Source organism: Cetorhinus maximus, chromosome 5, assembly GCF_964194155.1.
Source record: "Cetorhinus maximus chromosome 5, sCetMax3.hap1.1, whole genome shotgun sequence".
In the NCBI taxonomy this organism is placed as follows: Eukaryota; Metazoa; Chordata; class Chondrichthyes; order Lamniformes; family Cetorhinidae; genus Cetorhinus; species Cetorhinus maximus.
Genome location: NC_135883.1, coordinates 131,565,181 through 131,586,843, shown reverse-complemented (window position 1 = coordinate 131,586,843; position 21,663 = coordinate 131,565,181). Strand labels below are relative to the sequence as shown.

The 21,663-nt window shown below is 46.0% G+C and overlaps 1 protein-coding gene across 1 annotated transcript in view; it reads right to left on the bottom strand.

Annotated features, from left to right (window-relative positions):
- grik2 (glutamate receptor, ionotropic, kainate 2) overlaps positions 1-21,663 on the bottom strand; it is a 538,314-nt gene that overhangs the window by 254,868 nt on the left and 261,783 nt on the right. The window contains exons 5-6 of the mRNA XM_078542488.1: positions 19,374-19,427; positions 18,480-18,653 (exon numbers count right to left, since the gene is read on the bottom strand). Coding sequence (XP_078398614.1) covers positions 18,480-18,653; positions 19,374-19,427 — 228 coding nt within the window. The remainder of the gene's footprint in view (positions 1-18,479; positions 18,654-19,373; positions 19,428-21,663) is intronic.

Below are 21,663 nucleotides of genomic sequence, written 5' to 3'. Positions count from 1 at the left end.
CAAGAAGCTTGACACTATCCAGGACTAAGTAACTCCTTTGATTGCCACCACATCCACAAACATTCACTCCCTCCATCGCCGACTAACAGTAGCAGCAGTGTGTGCCATCTACAAGATACACTGCAGGAATTCACCAAGGCTCCTTCGACAGCACCTTCAAAACCCACAACCACTACCATCTAGAAGGACAAGGGTAGCAGATAGATGGGAACACCACCACCTGGAAGTTCCCCTCCAAGCCACTCACCATCCTAACTTGGAAATATATCGCTTTTCCTTCACTGGCGCTGGGTCAAAGTCCTGGAACTCCCTTCCTAACAGCACTGTGGGTGTACCTATACCACATGGACTGCAGCGGTTCAAGAAGGCAGCTCACCACCACCTTCTCAAGGGCAATTAGGGACGAGCAATAAATGCTAGTCAGTGATGCCCACATCTCGTAAATAAATTTTAAAAAATCTATGTCAACAAGAGTTTCATATTTTCAGTTCAGATAGAGGGAGGGTTTGAGGGATGGCAGTTTCTTCTATGATAATTGTAAGAATTCAATTGGAAGCAGGTTTGTATCAGTTTCAACCCCATACCATATGTGCAATATAGCACTGAAATGAGGGCTTATGTAAGATGTGGAATCATTTACACTGATACAGTGGCAAATGTTGCACTGTGGTTGAAGTTAGGGCAGTTTGTTGGGGATAGAGTAAAGGCAGCTTTATGCAGCATCTGTGTTTGCTATACCCAACTAGGGAATGCCTAATACTGACACTAGGGAACAAAGTCAAAAACGTGATTCGTTACCCAACTCTTGTATTGCTGAATATACAAATTCAGCAAAGAATTCTTTTGTTAAAAGATAAATTGGGTGAACTCCAGAGATGGGAAATGTTTTGCAATCCATCAACTCCTCCTGCCTGATCTTATTTTAAATGCATACTCTAATTTGACTTTAAGAGGTTGTAAAGTTTCAGTCAATCAATTGTTTGCACAAAACATATGCAGTGAAAAGTTATTGCATCACTATTCATTTGGTAACAGAACAGAACCCAGTGATAAATTTCTTTTACAGCTTAGAAAAAGACACAGGATATTACATTTGACTGTCTCTGTCAGGCTTCCTTTAGAAACCATTCAAAAAGTGACTTGAATTATTTAGAGGATAGATGATGACGAAGCACAGATGTGATTTATATGCACACATGGGCTGACCTGATAACTTGAAGAGAGAGATAAAGCCATATACTGAAAGTGTCCTGTGCAGATTTGGAAGGGACTCAAAACCAGCATCTAAAGAACAGCCTGCCCTGCAGCAGTGCATCAGTTTAGTTTCTATAGCAATTGGCCCTTATTGGGTTGCATCAATGCCAATTAATGCTGAATTATGGACCATTTTATGTTGTGGACACTGTCCCACCAGATGCAGTGCTCAGATTGGTCAAAGTCAATGCGTTTAATGCTCAAAAGAGCCTTTCTGTCTGTCTGGGTTGAATTTTAACACCACCACTCTGACCCATCTATCACGTTCATAAAACTTGGCTGAGGAACAATAAAAAGGGGTCATTTTAAAATAAAGAAATCACTTTGAGGAATAGCTGTTGGATTGTTCGATTCTTTGGGTCTTTCAGTAGAACTAGAAAAAAGTGTGTAGCTTTGCAGTATTGAAAAACACTCCTCCACCACAAAGATTGTCAAATTGTTATTTACATTCAGCTGGGAACATTACTGAATATTACTGAGCCTATAATTAGCTTTTCTTACAGAAGCACATGCGAGTAAAAGTGTCAACCTCCTGATAGTTGATCATGGTGACCTTTGATTTAACATTGTGTAAACAAGTTCCTGTCATATAATATCTAAAGTGGGGAGCTCAACAGTTCAAGATAGTTGTTTCTTTTTATAATGAAACAGCTTTTCACTAGCATGTAAAAAATGTCTTGTTTCCCTTTGAACGTGACTGAAATATTGGTGAAGGAACCCGTCAAATTCTGCTCTTTGAACAGACTCATTAACTTGATGCAAAGAATAAGTTCAAAATATAATTTTGCGAAATAATATGAAAGGTGGAATTTTCCGTGCCTGCTGGCGTCAGGTGTGTTTGGCGGTGTGAGCGGACAATATGGTGAGAAGGCCAAAATTGGGTTTCATGACATCGTGAAACCAGTTTTCGATCATTCGCTCGGTCCATCAAAGGCAGGCTGCATTTCCCTATGTCCGACATCAGGAACTTCATTTTAATAGATCTGCATATCATTATAAGCCAGGCTCACTGGAATCATCCTCCCACGCTGGATCAACTGAGCACATTGGGTGTGATTGCATGCTGACGTGTTTCACAACTGTACATAGGCAACATGCACCTGCTGAGCTGCACTTCATCAGGACTTTGAGGTTTGTTCGCCTACCTTGTTTTGGTCAGCATTCAGTAATCAGTGCCAGGCTTTGCACACAGCACCACAACACTTTTAGGAGGGCTCATGGACAGGTCTCTACCTACCAGACCAGCCATAAGGCAGGGGTGGCTTTTCAATGGCTGCAGGGCGAGGGCTTGCTTGGGGAAGGGGGAGAAGTGATCTCAGGCAAAGGAAGGTGCTACAGGGCGAGGGCTGTAAAGGGGAAGGTGGGTACCTCAGGGTGTGTGTGGGGGCACAAGTTGATCTGTACAAGTGGCCTCAAGATGGTGAGGGCTGAGGAGGCAGTCTCCAGAGGAGATGAGGCCAGATGGAGATGTGAGGGTGTGTGTGAGAGAGAGTGAGTGGTGATGCCCCTTGGGCTGGCAGTGAGTGAGATGCCAGTGAATGTGTGATGAGTTTAGAGTGATGAGATGATTGCCTTACCCTGGCGGCATGGATGAGATCATTCATCCTCTTTCTGCATTGGATGGCCAACCTTTTCTGTGCAGTATTGGCACTGACCACCACTGCCATCGCCCACCGAGCCGGGATTGCTGGACTTCCCGCGACCAGAGCAGGGGTAGAGGACATCATGGCGAGCCTCCATGGCAACCAAAAGGCATTCCAGAGACATATCACTGAATCGGGGAGCTGCAGTCTTCTTGCCTTTTGGGGTCATATCTTCTGTGCAGCAGTCCTAGGCTGGAAGCACTGAGAGGTGTGCATGCGGCCGCACTTTAAATATGGCACTTGGCGTGAGGAAGCAGCGAGGTGGCAGCGTGGTGGGCACATGAGAGCCCACTCGCCATTGAAATGGCGTGTATCCCAGGAATGCATGATTAATAAGGTGGGATTTGGATGATATGGCATGAAAAGCCACCATTGCAGCCAGTGGGTAAAATGTTCTTTTTCCCACCGCACTTAGTGCAAATCTGGGACGATTCTGCCATTACTCATAAACATGGTGTCACCAACAAATTGATTTAGCTTCTCGACGCATTGACCATCATAAAGTCCTTGGCATAAGTTTCTCTGTGACGAAGTTTTTGGTCATCTGACCTAATGTGACTCCAAGTCAATTTTTTTTTTAATATCTTTCCTGAAAAGTGCCTTAGCACATTCTATTCTTGTTAAAGATGTTGTATCAGTGCAGGTTTCTTTATTCTTTCATGGGATGTGGGTGCCACTGGCAAGGCCAGCATTTGTTGCAAATCCCCGATAGCCCTTGAAATGAGGGCAGTTCAGAGTCAACCACATTGCTGTGGGGCTGGAGTCACATGTAGGCCAGACCAGGTAAGGATGGCAGATTACCTTCCCTGAAGGGACATTAGTGAACCAGATGGGTTTTACAACAATTGCTGATAGTTTCATAGTCACCATCACTGAAATTAGCATTATGTTCCAGATTTATTAATTGAATTTAAATTACAACAGCTGCCCTACTGGGATTTGAACCCATGTCCCCAAAAAAAAAATTAGCCTGCACTGCTGGATTGCAAGCTCAGTGATATTATCACTACCCCACCATCTCCCCTTAGGGGGTTACTGATGGAAAGACGCCCAGGTATTGTGGCTGGTTACAACCCAGTCAAGCACAGAAAACAATATGCCAACTGAACTACACAGGCTTTAATTTTTATTTTAATGCCTGTGTTGTAAAGCATAATCAATGAGGCCAATTCCACACTCCCAGTTAGGAACAGCACTCACAACCCATGATTTTCTCCCTATTAAAATGAATGGACAGAAAATGATAGACTGTGCGTCTGCAATTTATCGCAGTGTATTCACTGGAAGCTCTGCTCCCGCTGGGAACGTGGAATTGGCTCTTATGTTTTTGGAGCTGATTATTAGGGTTCTTTGCCAAAAGCGTACTCAGCACTGAAAATGATAATTTTACAAATTCGAGAATGATCCAATACTTTGTCAATGCAAGCTTCACAGCTTTCAGCAAAACGTTTAACCAACTGTGGATTGTGCGCGCTTGGGCAGGAATTTTCTGTCCCAATTGGCGGCGGGCACCATGGTGGGCGCGAGCGGACAATATGGCGAGAAGGCCAAAAATCGGTTTCAAGCTGTGGTGAAACCAGTTTTTCTTTTATTCATTCACAGGATGTGGGCCTCGCTGGCTGGGCCAGCATTTATTGCCCATCCCTAGTTGCATTTGAGAAGGTGGTGGTGAGCTGCCTTCTTGAACCGCTACAGTCCATGTGGTGTAGGTACACCCACAGTGCTGTTAGGGAAGGAGTTCCAGGATTTTGACCCAGCGGCAGTGACTTGGAGGAGAACTTCCAGGTGGTGGTGTTCCCATCTATCTGTTGCCCTTGTTCTTTTAGATGTTAGTGGTTATGGGTTTGAAGTCTGCTGTCTAAGCAGCCTTGGTGAATTCCTGCAGTGTGAATGTCTGACTCCTGTCTGGCTGATGGCACCTCGCTTGCGCTCTGCGAACAGGGTCATATAATGGAGATGCAGTGGGGAAAATGTAACTTCTCCTGACCCTATGGCATCCTTCGTGAGTGAAACCCTTCAGGACCACACTGTCACCGGGCACAGATGCTGATGGAATGGGGGTGCCAGCCACACCTCAAAGGTGCTGAGAGCACACAGAGAGAATGTCGGAACTCTCTGTCGCTGGTCCAGGACATTCTGGCAGCCGTGATAAGCCCCATCAAGGTGCAGGCACGACTGATGTGTCCAGTGACAATGAAGGCCCACCATCAGTGTGCTGGGAAGGTTGCACAAAGCACAGGCCCTGGACTGAGACACCTGCCTTTATCTTGGGCAGGGACCAAGGTTTCACATCTAAGTGACACGAAAACTGTTCATCAGAACAAGGAACAATAGGAAAGGGGACATTCTTGGGCGTTTATTTACAATAGTGAACATTATGTACAAATGATTAACACCCATGTTCAGGCTGTGCAACTACATCTTCTTAACCTTCCTAACCCTGCCGCTATGTCTTGGTGCATCCACAGCAGAGGTGGAGGCAGCCTGCTGACTGCTATGTCCTGTCTTTTTTTAAAATTCATTCATAGGATGTGGGCGTCGCTGGCTCAGCCAGCATTTATTGCCCATCCCTAATTGGTCTTGTGCAGAAGGCATTTAAGAGTCAACCAGATTGCTGTGGGTCTGGAGTCACATGTAGGCCAGACCATGTAAGGACAGCAGATTTTTCCCTCCCTAGTGGACATTAGTGAACCAGATAGGTTTTTATGACAATTAACAATAGTTTCATGGTCATCGCTAGACTTTTAATTCCAGATTTTTATTGGATTCAAATCCCTCAATCTGCAGTGGTGGGACTTGAACCCGTGTCCCCAGAATATTACCCCTGGGTTTTCGGATCACCAGTCTAACGATGAAGCCACTATGCCACCGCCACCACCTCCCCCTACCTCTACAGTACCCTCTGTGATGACCTTGACAGGTGTCCTCTGGAGGGTACCTTCCTCGAGCTTTGAAGTTAGAGCTGCTGGGGTCACAGGAAGAGGAGATTCAGATGGGCCGGACACTCTTGGAGTCACCTGGGTGGTTGGCCCCGGGATGTGCCCCAGCTGATCCTGATCCCAATGGGTTCTCCTTGAGGAGAAGGGGAAGCTGGAGTGAGATCAAGCTGCCCCGCACCCTTCTCAAGTTGACATTGTTGGAGGCCAACTATGGCGTCAGTGATGGAGTTCAGCCTGCGCAGCAGTGCAGGACTGATGTCCTGAACCAAGGTCTCCATAACAGCTGCCATCCTCCCAGCATTGACCTCGGTGTGTTGGCATGCCGGTGCTATCACAGCCTGAAAGCCGACAGACATCTCCATCTTGCCTTGCAATCTGAGGGGTGCAGTGGACAACCCTTCCTGATGATCCCGAGCCTGCCTTTGCAGCTCCAGCAACTGTGACATGACCGAGTCCGGAGCCTCGTAATCTGACTTGGACACTGCAAATTTCTGGCCTCCAGCAGTCCTCCGAGTGCTGGAAACTTGGGACGTCCCTGCCACCGCCTGCTGTGGATCAGACAGTGCAATGAGCTCAGCAGATTGTGACCCCAAGGTTAATCTAGAACCAGGTCCCAACAAGGAGTGCGTCTCTGCATGTCTGCTGGCGGAGCATGTGGGTGAGCGCTGTGATGGGTCTTCAATGAGGGTGTCATCAGGTTCTTCCTCCACAGTTTCTTCAGGGCTTGACACAAGGATCTGGGTCATAGACCCCCACGGCTGCTTCCCAGATGTGCCTGCGAAAGCAAGGAGAGTTAATTAGTGCATGGCCGGGGTCTGCGGAACAGGGGAACTGACACACAGCATGGTTGTCTGATGGATGTCGCACTGCTGGATCCTCACTTGGTTAAGAACTGCCGACTTCGCCATCGGCACAGGAGCGGTCCAGATCATCGCCGGCCTGCTGGATGACTCTATTTTCAAATTCCATGAGGACCTTGATTTCAGGCATTCCTCCATAAGTCTGCCTTTTGATGTGTGCCAGCTTGTTCTACATGAATACAGATGGAGAGAGTGTAAGCAGGATGCCTGCCAGGTCAGATAGCAAGGATGGTTGGCATGAGTGGGTGGTGAGTGGTGCCATGCATGGCATGGCATGGCACGGTCTGCAGGGCAAATAAAAGGGTGTGTGAGAGAGTGAATGGTGATGTCCCTTGAACTGACAGTCAATGAGATCCCTGTGGATGTGTGATGGGTTTGTGAGTGTGAGTTGAGAGTGGTGAGAAGAGTGACTTACCCTGGCGGAACAGAACGGATCATTCATCCTCTTTCGGCACTGGGTGGCTGTCCTCCTTTGCAGGGTGTTGGCACTGACCACTGCTGCCACCACCTCCCATGCTTATTTGATGACCTTGCTTGCTGGTCTTCGCCCAAAGCGAGGGGCCTCCACTGCGTCCAGTAGGTGCACGAGGGAGGTGTCACTAAATCTGGGGGCAGCACATTTCCTCCCTTTGGCAGCCATCAGTTCCCAGCAGCTTCCTATCCCTTGAAAAGTGCAGGGGCGCCCAGAGTACTGAAGGCCTGAGGTGATGGTGGGGCGGGCGTATCAGAGGCCACCCCGCCAGTGACCTGGCACGTTTCCCGGGAATGCATTATTGATGAGGCGGGACGCACCGGGAATGGAAGGATACGGTGTGAAACCCTGCCATTGCACCCGGCAGGTAAAACGTCCGTTTGCCCACCCACTACCGCACATATTTCAAATCTGGGATGATTCGACCCTTGGAATTGCCAACATCCACTGGTATTTAAGAATACTTTGTAAATTGCGTCTTATTTGGTGTTGGATCCTTTTTTTACCTAAGCACATGATTAAGGTTGTTTTGTTAAAAGTTGCCCGGTATCGCTGCGATCCCTGTTTTTCAAATTTTTCCATGGCCTCAACCCTCATTATCTCAGTAACCATCTCCAGCTCTACAACCATCCAAGGTTTCTGTGCCCCTTCAATTCTGACCTCTTGTGCATCCCCGGTTTTCATCACTCTACCACTGGTGGCCATGCCTTCGGCTGCCGGGGCTCTAAGCTCTGGAATTCACTCAATAAACCTCTGCACCTCTCTGCCTCTCTCTCCTCCTTTAAGGCATTCCCTAAAACCTATCACTTTGACTAAGCTATTGGTCACCAACCCTGATGTCTCCTTATTGTATGTGGCTCAGGGCCAGATTTCCGCCTTCGAGATGGGTATTTGGAGTCGGGAAATTTCCTGACTCAGCAAACCCACCTCAGCAGAAAGTGCCCTGTCAGGCCCAATTTTTGTTACTGGGGGTCAGGTGCGGGTGCGGGTCGAGTCGGGCCCACCAGCCCAAGAGCGGACTGGAGGAGGCCAAGGGGCAGCTGAGTGCTGAAGTGGGCTGTTTTAAAGGCCCACCTCAGTTCTATGGGGCTCTGTCCCAGTTGCTTTTTTATGTTTTAAGCCCCACAGCCCTCACCCCTCACCCCTCATGCATTCCCTATGCCAATTCATGCACCCTCCACCCACCCCTAATGGCTCCTCATACCCTCCATAACAACTCATGGCACTTCTATGACCATTCACCCAGTATACACTTGGTACAGAAAAAAATTAACCCAATAGTAACAATGGCATTTGTGGAACTGTTTAAAAACCACCCATTCACAATTTTCCTTAAAAAAAAAACTGCTATTGCTACAACCCTGTGAAAGTATTAATCAAACAGGCCTTTAAAGTATCAATAACAGAAGCTATAAGCGCTTGACACCTTTTTATCAACATTGAGCCATTGACAAAACAGACCACAGAAAACAATAGCTTATGGTTACATTTTAACGCTATCAATGAGGCTATTTTACTCGCTGCTCCCCGGTTGTGTCAACAAAGTAAAACATTTAATGGGAGTCTGGGCTCTCAGCCAAGCCTCATTAATCAACCCCCCCCTCACCCCCCCACTCCCCCACCCCCACCCCAGGTCTGACATGGAAAATCCAGGCCTCAAATTTTGTTTGAGAGAGGGCCTTGGGACATTTTATTACATTAAAGGCACTGTTATAAATGCAAGTTGTTGCTGCTGACTGAAAAGTAATTTACTCAGGTTATGAATTAAAAATGTAGTCTGAACTAATGAGCACAGTCGAGGGATGGAACTCGGTGCTGTCATAATACAACACAGCCAAGATTAAAGTACACTTACTAAAACAGATGATAGTTGAGGCAATTAATGTGGAAAAGTTATGCTAATGAAGCTGCAAGGCTTGTTAGGTCATCTTAATTATGCATGCAAAACTCTCACTTCAGGCAAATTAAGTAGTACATTGGGAAAAGGTTCAAATTTGGACCACTTTGTTATAGTACTGTGACTTGCCATCCAGATTAGCTGTTGTTACTGCCATTTTTACATTAACTCAACTGCATAAAGTTTCTGCAGCTGAAACAGAAAATTGCTGTAAACAGTCAGCAGGCCAGTCACCATCTGTGGGCAGGGCAGACAAATTAATGGTTCAGGCTGCAATGCATCCTTTGTCAGAAACTGGAAGAGGGGGTGAAACAAAAAGCATTTAAAAGGTAGCTGAATGAAAGGGGGAAGGTAGAACACAGAGAGAAGAAATGGAATGGCCTGTAAAGTGTTTAAGTGGGAAACAGGAGGCGGTTAAGTGGCTGAAGCGATATTGACGGGAGACAACAGGAGGCCTAATGAGAGAAATCAAAGACATTTACAAGGCAAAGAAAACATGTGAATAGCAGAAGTGGTGGAAGGCAGATGGTGGGGGTGGAGTGGCCTGTGGGGTGGTGCAAGTGGTATAAATAAATAAAGACAAGCTGTTAAATCCCCCGCCACACCTCAATGTTACCTGTGACATGTTATCTTCTCTCCACTGATGCTAAATTGACCTGCATATTGCTTCAAGGATTTTCCGTTCTTGTTTCAGGTTTCCAGCATCCGCTGCTTTTTGTTTATAAGGTTTCTGCAGCACCGGGATTTTAATTAAATAATTATCTCCAGTTTTTTTCAGCCAAACTGTTAGGCAATTGTAGTTTTAGGGTTAATTTCTCTCAGCTACTTATAGCTGCTTGACAAGATACAGGTGAGAAAAGTAAGAAAATCACTTTCAATATCCAGACAATGTACCAACGCAATTTTTTAAAAAACCTCATATGATACCATGATATATCGTCAGAACTTTAGAAGACAGGATAGAATTCATATATTTGCACTCCCACCATCGGATTAAAATTCACATGAATGGATCAAAAGAGCTCAAGGTGCACTCTCACCCTCCCTACCCAAATTCCCAATGTGCACTCCCTGTGCACAACATTTCCTGTCTGCAGTGCCAATTCTTGCAGTGCAAGATCTCTGCGGAAATAATACTAAGACTTCACAATGCGTTGGCCAGACTAAACATCAAATATCATGTTTAATTTTGATCATCACTTCAAATAAAAATTATATGATTCATTGGAAAGGGCACAGAAATGAACAATAAAGTCTACCCTAAGTATAAAGTATAACGACAGGGAATGATTTAAAAAAGTAACTGTTGAGGTGTAGAAAAGATGAGGAAAATGGGGGATCTCACTGAAGTATACAAAATGCTAAATTATGGCTTCGATTTTATGGTAGGAGTGAGGCAATTAGGTTACCAACACTCACCGTCATTCTGGAGTAAATTGTACAGCAACTTCCAATGGGAGCACTTGCAGGGTTAAACGTGGGAATCATAAAGTTGCTGTCTGCGTTGTCCTGCTCCTCCATAAGCATCACAACACTGGTACCTCACCGAGAGATTTAAATTCAAACACATGGATGTCCTGAAGCTCTGGCACTTACCCACTAGATACCCAGCAAACACACCAAGGAAAGCCTTGTTGAAACAAGTGTAAGTGATTTTTTTAACGCCGCAGTAAGTCTTAATTACTATCAAACAACTTCTGTGGTATTGCAAATTTACTTTTACAAGGCTGGATTTCCTTCCTCCAAATTTTAATTTTGCTTTGTGATTTTAAAAAAATAAAATGGAAACTTTTTTCAACTTTTTCTTTTTTTCTCTCTTTCATAATTCAATCTCTCCTTCCTTCTCTTTATTTCAATTTCTGTATATGATTTTACACTGTCTTAAATATTTTAACTTACACTTCCTAATTTAGACTCTATGTGCCCCAAATTTGATTGGTTGAACAGACACTCTGTTGCTTGCCATGTTAACGCAGATCCTAGATCCCCTGTAGACCACACCATGCTGACATGGGTCGGTGACATGGATATAAAAGAGTAAAAAGTAAATTTTAAGCCAAAACCAAGGAGTATTTGAAATTTTGGGCAGTATCTTCCATTCTGGAGTATACACTTGGTAGCGGGAGTAGAAATCAGAGTGAGTTCTGCTCAGGGTCTGAACTTGTGCTATTCATCTCATTCAATATGCATACATGAGGAGCACAGAGAATCATGCGGCAGGCACAGACAGGAAGTTGCCATCCCCACCTTTATCTCTGGGGTGAGGTGGTCTGGGGGAGGGGTGTCGAAGGCCCTGCTGCCATATTTAAGGGCACTCAGACAGTCATTCGCTCATTGCAAGCCAGGAGCTCCAGGTTGTGAGCCCTTCGTGATATCCCGGAGCGGACAACATGTGGCCCCACGTTTCAGTGAAGCCTCCCTGCAGATTCTCCCCCAGGCCGTTCAAGAAAGGAAGGAGGTCCTGTTTCCCACCCAGGCATGGCAGTAGGCGGCCCTCTCATTTGACCATGGTGGCCTAGACGGAGGTCGCAGCGGAAGTTATTGCCCATGGGGCCCACTGCGGACAGTCCAGCAGTGTAGAAGAAGGATGAATGATCTGCTGTGCTCTTCCTGGGTTAGTGGCACAGTCTACTTCCTGTAAAGTGACATTCATTAGGGCATCAGACAATGCAAGTGTGGGAGTGCACAGGGATGTCAGACAGAAGTTTGGGTTGCAGGACTCAGCAGCAGGTGGGACATGAATGTATGGAAGCCACTTCATGCTCCCAATGTTCTTTCAGTTGCAGGACATCCCTGCTTGGAAGGACTTAGGAGCTGACATAGGCGTGCATGCTCCTAAACTGCTCATGCACCCATTGGGATGCACTCAATATCTCTGTCTGTATGCAGGATAACAACACACACAACAGAAGGGAGCAGGCCAAGGCCAATGGCAGCAGTCCGGATATTTGACATATGTTGAGATATGTTGACATCAAGACAGCTTTTGACCGAGTGTGGCATCAAGGAGTCCTAGCAAAACTGGAGTCAATGGGAATCAGGGGGAAAATTCACTAATGGTTGGAGTCATACCTAGCATAAAGTAAGATGGTTGTGGTAGTTGGAGGTCAGTCATCTCAGTTCCACGACATCACTGCAGGAGTTCCTCAGGGTATGTCCTAGGCCCAACCATCTTCAGCTGCTTCATCAATGATCTTCCTTCCATCATAAGGTCAGAAGTGGGGATGTTCGCTGATGATTGCACAATGTTCAGCACCATTCGCGACTCCTCAGGTACTGAAGCAGTCCAGGTCCAAATGCAACAAGACCTGGACAATATCCAGGTTTGGGCTGACAAATGGAAAGTGCCAGGCAATGACCATCTCCAACAAGAGAGAATCTAACCATCGCCCTTTGACATTCAATGGCATTGCCGTTACTGAATCCCCCACTATCAACATCCTGGGGGGGGTTACCATTGACCAGAAATTGAACTAGACTAGCCATATAAATACTGTGGCTACAAGAGCAGGTCAGAGGCTAGGAATCCTGCAGCGAATAACTCACCTCCTGACTCCCGAAAGCATGTCCACCATCTACAAGGCACAACTCAGGAGTGTGATGGAATACTCTCCACATGCCTGGATGAATGCAGCTTCAACGAAACTCAAGAAGCTTAACACCATCCAGGATAAAGCTGTCCACTTGATTGGCACCCCATCCACGAATATTCATGCGCTCCACCACCGACACACAGTGGCAGAAGTGTATACCATCTACAAGATGCACTTCAAGCCTCCTTAGACAGCACCTTCCAAACCCACCACTACTACCATCTAGAAGGAAAAGGGCAGCAGACACAAGCAATACCTGGAAGTTCCCCTCCAAGTCACTCACCATCCTGACGTGGAAATATATCGCCGTTTCTTCACAGTCGCTGGGTCAAAATCATGGAACTCCCTTCCTAACTGCACTGTGGGTGTACCTACACCACATGGACTACAGTGGTTCAAGAAGGCAGCTTGCCACAATTTTCTCAAGGGCAATTAGAGATGGGTCATAAATGCTGGCCTAGCCAATGAAGCTCACATCCCATGAATGAATGAAAAAAAAAATTAAGTCCCAACCACCTTCGAGGAGGGTGCTGCAGAAATGGCTGGGGAGGAGCGGGACCATGCCTGCACCAAAGGCAAGACAGGATTCCCCTAACAAACCAGTAAGGATGCCTCAAATCTGCAGTTGTCAGATGTGCTGACAGAGTGAGTCTTTGTTCCAATAATGGAGCCTGCATAGGCATCCACTAAATCTTTCTCTTCCATTCCAGGTACCAGCAGGGAAAAGGGGGAGGAAAAGGAAAAAGACACCCACACCTCCATCTCTAACCCCACCTCTGAGGAGGGTGCCTCAGGATCCTCAGAGGATGCACCATCACAGCGTTCAGCTGCACCCTCTACCAGTGCAGAGACATTCACCTTGGTGGGTGCACATTCTAGAATAGGCTCAGGGTCACAACCTGGTCAGCACATCACTGACACGGGTCCACGGCTGATGGAGGATATAACAGCCGAGGTCTCTGACACTCAGAGGACTGCTGGAGGCCAAGCCCCTGCTGAGCCCCATGCAGGTGGTGAATCTCTGAACGAGGCCCTAAGAGAACTGTTGAAGATGCTGAGACAGCCAGGGTAACATCAAGCAGAGATGCCAGAGGCCACGCACAGACTGGGCAGAAGGCTGGAGGAGTCCGGTCATGTTCTGTCTGATATCGTAACTCTGGCATGCAAGCGCTTGACTACCTCCATGGAAAGGGTGACAGACACCTTAAAGACCCAGGTCCAGTAGAACACACAGCAGCTGCCAGAAATGCACTCGGACCTGCACTCCATCATTTTAGCCCTGGGTGCATTCCAGTTGTGGCTAGGCGAGAGGCGAACAGGGCACCTCGACCTCCCTCCAGGTGCCCCCTCTCCTCAAGGAGTCAAAGAGGTGCCATTGCACACCAAAAGGGAGGAGGAGAGTCAGCAAGGCATCTGGGGGCTTCAGCCCAACATACTCCAAGGGTGCCCAGTCACTCAACCTCCCCCCTGCCAGGGACCCCCATTGCCTCCAGCACGTCAGGCTGAGGAGGGTGCAGCTGCACCTGTGTTGTAGACCCTTAGCAGGCCAGGACCTTCTAGGCCTCTGGCCACCAGATTATGCCCACCAAAGTCATCCCAGTCAACAGGGCATAACAGTCAGCAGGCTGCCTCCACCTCAGTTGTGAATGTCGGGACTGCACCTAGGCATAGCGGTAGGAAAAGAAAGATAAATAAGATTTTAAGGCACACGGGTGGCATGGGTGTACAACCATTGTACATAGGTTTGCTACTTTTAAGAATATGTTCACTTGCATTTTTTGAAAGTGTCCTGGATTCTCATCTTGTTGCTAGTTGTGTCAGTCAGTGGTCGCAAGCATTTAAGGGCGTGGAGCTTGTTTCCCCCATCAGAGTCTGATAATGTCCTCCTATAGAGTCACTTCTCTCATTTGAATTGCGATTACTGAATATTCCGACATGAAGATGCTTAAGCACTGGCCATCATTTATCAGCGTGCAGCCTGGGCATGCATTATGCAATCCATTACTTATAGCTCACCAGATGAGAATGATGCCTGCGCAGAGTGTGCAGTGAAGCCACTGCATCTCCTGCTGCTGTTGCCCTGATGTGAGGTGTGGGTGGATGTAAAGAGTTCTCAAGGGGAGTTAAACAGGCTATGTGGGTGGCAAGGAACACTGCAGATGCAGTTTGAGGGTTAAAAGAGTGAAGCTCTCCACTGTAGTCTGAACAATGGAAAACCAGAGGCTGCCCTAGATGTTAGGAGAATGATGGGGTGTGCACATCCAATTGTTCCTGGCTGACCTTGCTCAATTGTAATATTGAGCTAACATGCAGGTGAAGGCTGCAAGTAAGGAGGCCACAGGCAAGTTGGCCTTACCTCACATAAAGGGATTGTGACCAAAGTGCACTGGACTTCATTAAAGGACTGGGGTATTATCCCATGCGCTGAGAGTGAATAGAATGGGCCTGTGTGCTGGACCATGCAGAGCACTGAGATGCTATGTGAAGCATCAAGAGCTCTTACAGGGCTCTGCAGGGTTCATGCAGGAAAGATGTTTAACCTGGCTGGGGCATCCAGGATGGCGGATCACAGCCTTGCAGTGATACTAAGGCCATCTAGGACTCAGATTTGTAGGACGCTTTGCAATTGGAGGGTCATGAGTGCTTGGTCCTCAACACTCCAAAGTGCATTGAGGCACTGTCATTGAGTGGACTCCTAAGTTACTTTGATACTTTTTGGGATGATAAAGATGTCAAGGGATATGGGGTTACTTTGGGCAAGTGGCGATTGGAGACCAGTTACAAGAACTTCCCTGATCAACGTGCATGAAGAAGCAATCTGGAGGGGCCAAATGGTCTAATCATGTTGTTCTTCCCTGTGCACCCATGTTTCTGGTTCTACCTGAAAGAGCTCTCTGCAGGTGTGAGAGTGAAACGAGTGCATCTCTGCTGAGGTAAGATTTCATGTTGCTTTCATTACGCCATGCATACAGACTTTGTAAGGGCATGGGGAAAATTTCATTTCTATTTACAGATGCCTGAGGTCACAGGAGAACGGAGTGCTGTGCAGGTTCTGATATGCACTTTGGGTGCAAAAGGCCTGTATATCAGCACAGTTTGGCACATGCAAACCACCAGCGGGGTTACATTAAGTACAGCAATTTAATTCAGCAGTCATAAATCAAGGTATATGAGAGCAAATATAATGTGGGTCACAAAAAAGGAGCTACGGCATGCCAGCCAGCAGAGGACAGAAACCAAACAGCAAAGGATAAGTAGCTACAGCTTACTCTGCCTGGAATCTGTTAGCTATTAGATTGTCACGGGTCTGTCTGCTGCGTCGTACCCTTGCAAAGGCTAATGCATCTGCCTCCATGACATACTGGCCCTCATCATCACCACCCACTTCCCTGTCCTCATTGATGGAGGAGACATCTTGTTGCTCCATGTCTCTCAAGCCAACACATCCCCCCATTTGTTGCGCGAGTTTGTAAAGGGTGAGACAGACAAGGATGATCTGGGACACTCTCTGAGGGGAGCATTGGAGAGCCCTACCTGAACAGACCAAATATCTAAACCTCATCTATAGGAAGCACGTTCTCTGCTCACTGGTAGCCCTTGTTGGGGGGGTGTGCGACATTGTAGCTCTCCTTGGCAGTACTCTGCGGATGGCGAACACGTGTCATCAGTCAGGCCTTCTAGTGGTATCTCTTGTCCCCAAGGAGCCAGCCCTGCAATCGTCAAGGTCCTTCAAAAATTTGTGGCACCTGGGAATGGGTCAGGGTGTAGGCAACGTGAGAGTTCCCTGGGAAGCGAGCACAAACATGCAGGATTTGTCTGGTGTGTTCACATATAGCTGCATGTTCAATGTGACTTGCTAATGCCAGGGAGCTCTCAACGCCACATCTGTGCTGTCAATCACCCCTTGCCACTTGTGGGAATCATGCAATTGCTGCAAACCCTAATACTCTGGGTGCATAGTTCTCGGGATCCAAGCGGAATTTGACAAATTGCTATGGTCTCCTGAAGAGGGCATCTGTCACCACATGAATGCACTTGTGTATCATTGACTGGGAAAGGCTGCACAGGTCCCAAGTGGAGCCCTAGAAGGAGCCACTGGGAAAGAAGTTTAATGCCACCAGTACGGGATTGCATCTAAGTCCTTATGGACACAGGTCTTCATGGATAAGCTGGCATATGTAAGCAACCACATTCTGGGACATCCTAAGGTGTCTCCGGCATTTCCTTTTGCTCATCTGTAGTTAGCCACTGATATACGAAATACCCGAGTTCGGGCCAATGCTTGCCTTCGTACTGACCCCTGGTCACTAGCATCCTGAGACCCTACTGCTTCCTGCTGCTCAGGCCATTGGTCATCCTGGCGATGGGCTAACCCGCGCTGCTTCCTCCCCATCTGGACGAAAGCCAGTAGAAAGGCAGAGTTGCCTGGAGCCTGCATTATCTATGCCACAGTGGATCTGTAAACAAGTTGCAGTGATCCGTCCAGTGAACAAATTCTTTGCTTTTAGGGTCCATCTCTAAGCCTCAAAGCCAATGCTAAGCCTTGTGCCTGGCTTCCGTCCAGACCACCCCTTCCAGGTGAAGGACATCCTGGAGGACCAGAGATAAGTGTTCTTCCCATTCATACCTAATTGTGCTTGGAGACATTGTGCATTGACCAGGGTAATGACAGGTATTTGTGTGAGCCCTCCCTCGGACACTATTCAGCTTGCTTCCATTATCCTCAAGACTCTGTAACGAGACCATTGCCTTGGCATCATAGAAAGACATACCACATAAGCCCTTGTCAGCCATGACCTTTTAACCTGGAGGATGGACGTTTGGAGCCAGGCCTCAGCTGTTATCCACTACCCATGACGCTTGGAGGCATCCACCTCCTTCCCTTACTCCCCCCCTCCCTCCCTTCATCCCTGCCTCGGAAAGCAGTAGATGCCAATCAGCACACGATGTACGTCAGCTCCAGACCTTGATGGACCACGACATGCGCAACATTCTTACTCTCCTAAACAAGCCCAAGACAGGCTGGCTTCCCTTGCCAGACAGCCCTCCCACCCTTCCCACTGACCCTACCTCCCTTGCCCGGGGGCCTCTGCTCCCTGCTTAGCCTGCCTGCAATGTCCAAGCTCTGTTCCACCCTTCCCTGCTGATCCTGCCTCTCCTGTCCAGCCTTCGTGCAGCGTGAACTTCCAGCACCCGATCTCAATCAAGAGGCTGACATTTCTGAGTGATCCCCAAGAAGGACAAAGCAGCAACTGCTCACTTCAATGTCCAGGAAGAAATCAACCTTGCTAGGTGCATGCCACTTATTTGCAGTTGTAATCTATGTTTTCCCCACCCACCAAGCTTCCCACTGCAGTTGAGCCTGGAAGATTTCCCATGGTAAAGAATCATCTACTAAGCAAAGGGGAGGGAATTAAAACATTTAATATTCAAAATATAATTGGATATCATTATCACAAAGCTAACACATTAGAAAGAAAACCTTCAATAGCTGTCTGACCTTATCTTGTACTTCATTTATGTACTCAGAAAAGATAAAACCAACAAATTACTTGTGAAAGATAAAGGAAACTTATATCAGCTTTCCAACTGCTATAACTTAGGAGATCAATGAAATCTGGTTTATGGAATCCGTGAAGTTTACTTCACACAGTATAAAGCCACCTAAAAAAATACTATTTTCCCCTTCTGTCAGTTGACATTTATGATAGGACTGCGAATATAGTTTCATATTATAGTTACATCATTTTTCAGCTTGAATAAAACTCTGACATTTTGCAATGTGATGGCCTGCAGGGCCTTTTATAATCTTTCTTCATACCGTCATAAACCCGTCCAGCAAACCCGAGCCTGGTTTGGGGGGTGCTTGTAATCTTTCCATTGACCATTTTTCGATTATGGAGGCGACTTGGCTGTTCTCAGTGTTGAGAATCTGGAACCCTGTCATGTTCACTCCACTGTAGCGATAGGGCTCCAAGTCCAGGGCAAAGATGTCCTGAAAGAAATTTTCTGGTATCAACACAAGTTGTTGTATATTCTGAATTAAGAATCTTCAAAAAGTTTGTGCAGTATAGGACTCTGGTCAACGGAATATGCTGACCATTGCAGCATCCCTGTCCATAAATGCCATTGTGCCTCTAACTAAGGGTGATGAATGCTACGCTATCTTGCATATATGATTCTAATCTGGTGCAGTTTTACTGTCAATAAACAATTAATTCAATGTTAAATCTGGCACTGTTGAGGGGTGTAACATTTTTTACAATGTAAATGTCAAATTTTTGGAAAAAGCCCTCAGTTGCACACTATGGATGAAGCTGTGCTGTTTCTAGACTAAGAAACCTCAATGAAGGGGAAAACATCAGCCAGGTTCAAAAGAGTAGGGCAGCAGATGAGGCAAATGGTTAAGTGACACAAAATGTGGGCTTTAAAAGCCTGTAGATTCTGGGAGGAAGGTAAAGTGAAGGCAGGTAAGGAATTTCAGTTTTGATTGACTAAGAAAGAATGAGTTACGTCTGGACAATACAAATATAATCTTTAACTCAATGTGCAGCATAAGAGGCCAAAACGGTGTTATCCAGGCTCCTGACAGGCACTTAACCAATGCATTAACTTGGGGCATTGAAGGAGAATAAGGTACAAACAAGTCAGCTGTTCATCCATGAGCAACATCCTTACATATCATAAAATAACAATAAATTGTTCAACTGCTTACCAAGGTGGTGAAAATGTAATGATAATATTCAGTCATCATTCCCATCGACAAAGCCTGAGAAAGAAATGAATGGGCAGGTCAAGCTGTGGCAGTTGCCCACATAATTATGAGAAATCTACAGTACAATGCATTGGAGATTAAATTTTATGACTTGAATAAAATTAGAACACATCACGTTAAAAATAACAGCAGGCTGGTCAATCAGGTGCTAAAAGCAGTGGAAGTCTGATTTGTATTCAGTCACTAAGGTACTCCATACCATTAAGGAGTGAGTCTCTGATGCAGTTACAAATAATAAAGTTTAAGGAGTGCAATTGAGAAATTGCATGCAAACTGCGGTGATATTATACTAGTTAGGTAAAGCTTCAAGTTCCTGCTAAAATTCATATGCATAACCCCAAAAGTAAAATCTTCAATGAACCAGTGGAATCAGGCAGCTTTATAGAATGCAATTATTTCTCTTTTTATCTTTCAATTTAAAAATATTCCTTGATGTATCTAAGATTGGTTGCCTGGTAAAGTTGCATTAATACAGCTGGAAATGGATTTATCAGAAAAAATAAGCATCTTTAATAAAGGTGTCCGCTCCTCCCTTACTTGATCGGAAGCATCTACATATCCTTTGGTTTTTTTTTTCCATGTTGAAAGGATATGACCACTGAAGTGTGCTAAAGGAATGATTGCATCTCTGTTGATACTGATTCCCATCTGTATCACAGGTATCATTCTATTTATGCCAGATATGTCAGTAAAGGACTGGTTTGCATGCTCTAACCAGTGATGCAGAATGAGATGGCCTAGCACTGGATGTCACAAGTATGGAGATCATTTGCTCCTTACAATCAAAACAATGGAACTGAAAAGGCAAAGCAGCAGCACTGGGAATCTGAAATAAAAACAGAAACTGCTGGAACTGCACAGCATTCGAAAGGGAAAGATTGCCAAACATTCCGAACATTCCTCCATTTTCAAGAATGATTCAATCCCAAAATTTCAGGTCCCTTCCTTTTTCAAACACTGACAATTTTTGTGCACTTCCAGCGTCATTATGCAGAAAAAGAAGTGGAGAGAGAAAGCTATTGATTTCCTTTTTTCAAGTACGTGCTATGATCAACCATACTTCTCTGGAGCAACAAGTCTTCAGAATGTAAAATAAACACAGAAAGTGCTTGAAATATTCAGCAGGTCTATAGAATAGTCAGATTCAACTCAAAACGCTCTGTTTTTCTCTCTCCACATACACTGCCAGACCTGCTTTCTGTTTATAATTCAGATTTCCAGCATCCGCAGTACTTTGTTTTTATTTTAGAATATAACTTTCTGTTACACCACTATATATTTTGTCACATAGAGAAAAGGACAAGAATTAGTCAACTTCATTTAAGCTTAAGACAGCATTCCAGTCCGTTTCTCCAATGGTGTTACATACATTTAAAAATCAATAGAAATAGACAGTATTGTTAGGAACAATGTATAATTCTTATGTTGAATATATATGTATTTTTGTGTTAAGAAAGGAAAGGTGGTTCCAGTTTCATTCGGGGTTTTTTATGAGTCTTGATGCCTCGAGGTTTGGGTGGACCTGTGGCTGAAAGGTCAGTCTTTTGGGTGTAAAATATATAAACATTTTTATTGAGGTTTTGCAACCCCTGAAGTTAAAGAGAGGGGTTAAAAAGGGGTTCGAAGTTCAGTGATTTCGGGGAACAAAACCATAAAGTGGAAAAACTGGGCTGTTGACCAGCGACAGCGGTCAAGTGACACAGAGACACAGAAAAAAGACATGGGGCAGGATTTTTAGTTCGGTGGGCACGTGCGATCGGCCCCCGACCATGATTTCATGCTGGCCTGGCCAATTAACGGCCAGCCAGTGTGAAATGCGGGCTGAAATGCTCAGCACTGCCGGGGTGGGGTGGGGGGGGGCGGCAGGAGGAGGGCGGGCACTGACGTAAGCGCGGCACAGGGTAGCGCGGAATGAAAGCTCCCTGAAGGCAGAGAACTGCCTCAGGGAGCTGAAGAATTTAAAAGCATTAAACAAAGACTCTAAAATCCAGTAAAAAAGTGTCTACACATCAGAATCAGTCACCTGAACATACAGATGATGAAAATCCTGTCCAAACATTTTTATACGTTTTATTCAATAACAGACACCTCACCCCGTCCTTGGATGAAGTTTCATCAGAAAGGCAAAATCCGCCTGGCAGGTTCACCCGTCCACAACCGTAAGGTTGGACGGATCGCGAAAAATCAGAGTCAATTGGAACTTTAATGAGCTTACTTGCCCTCTTAATTG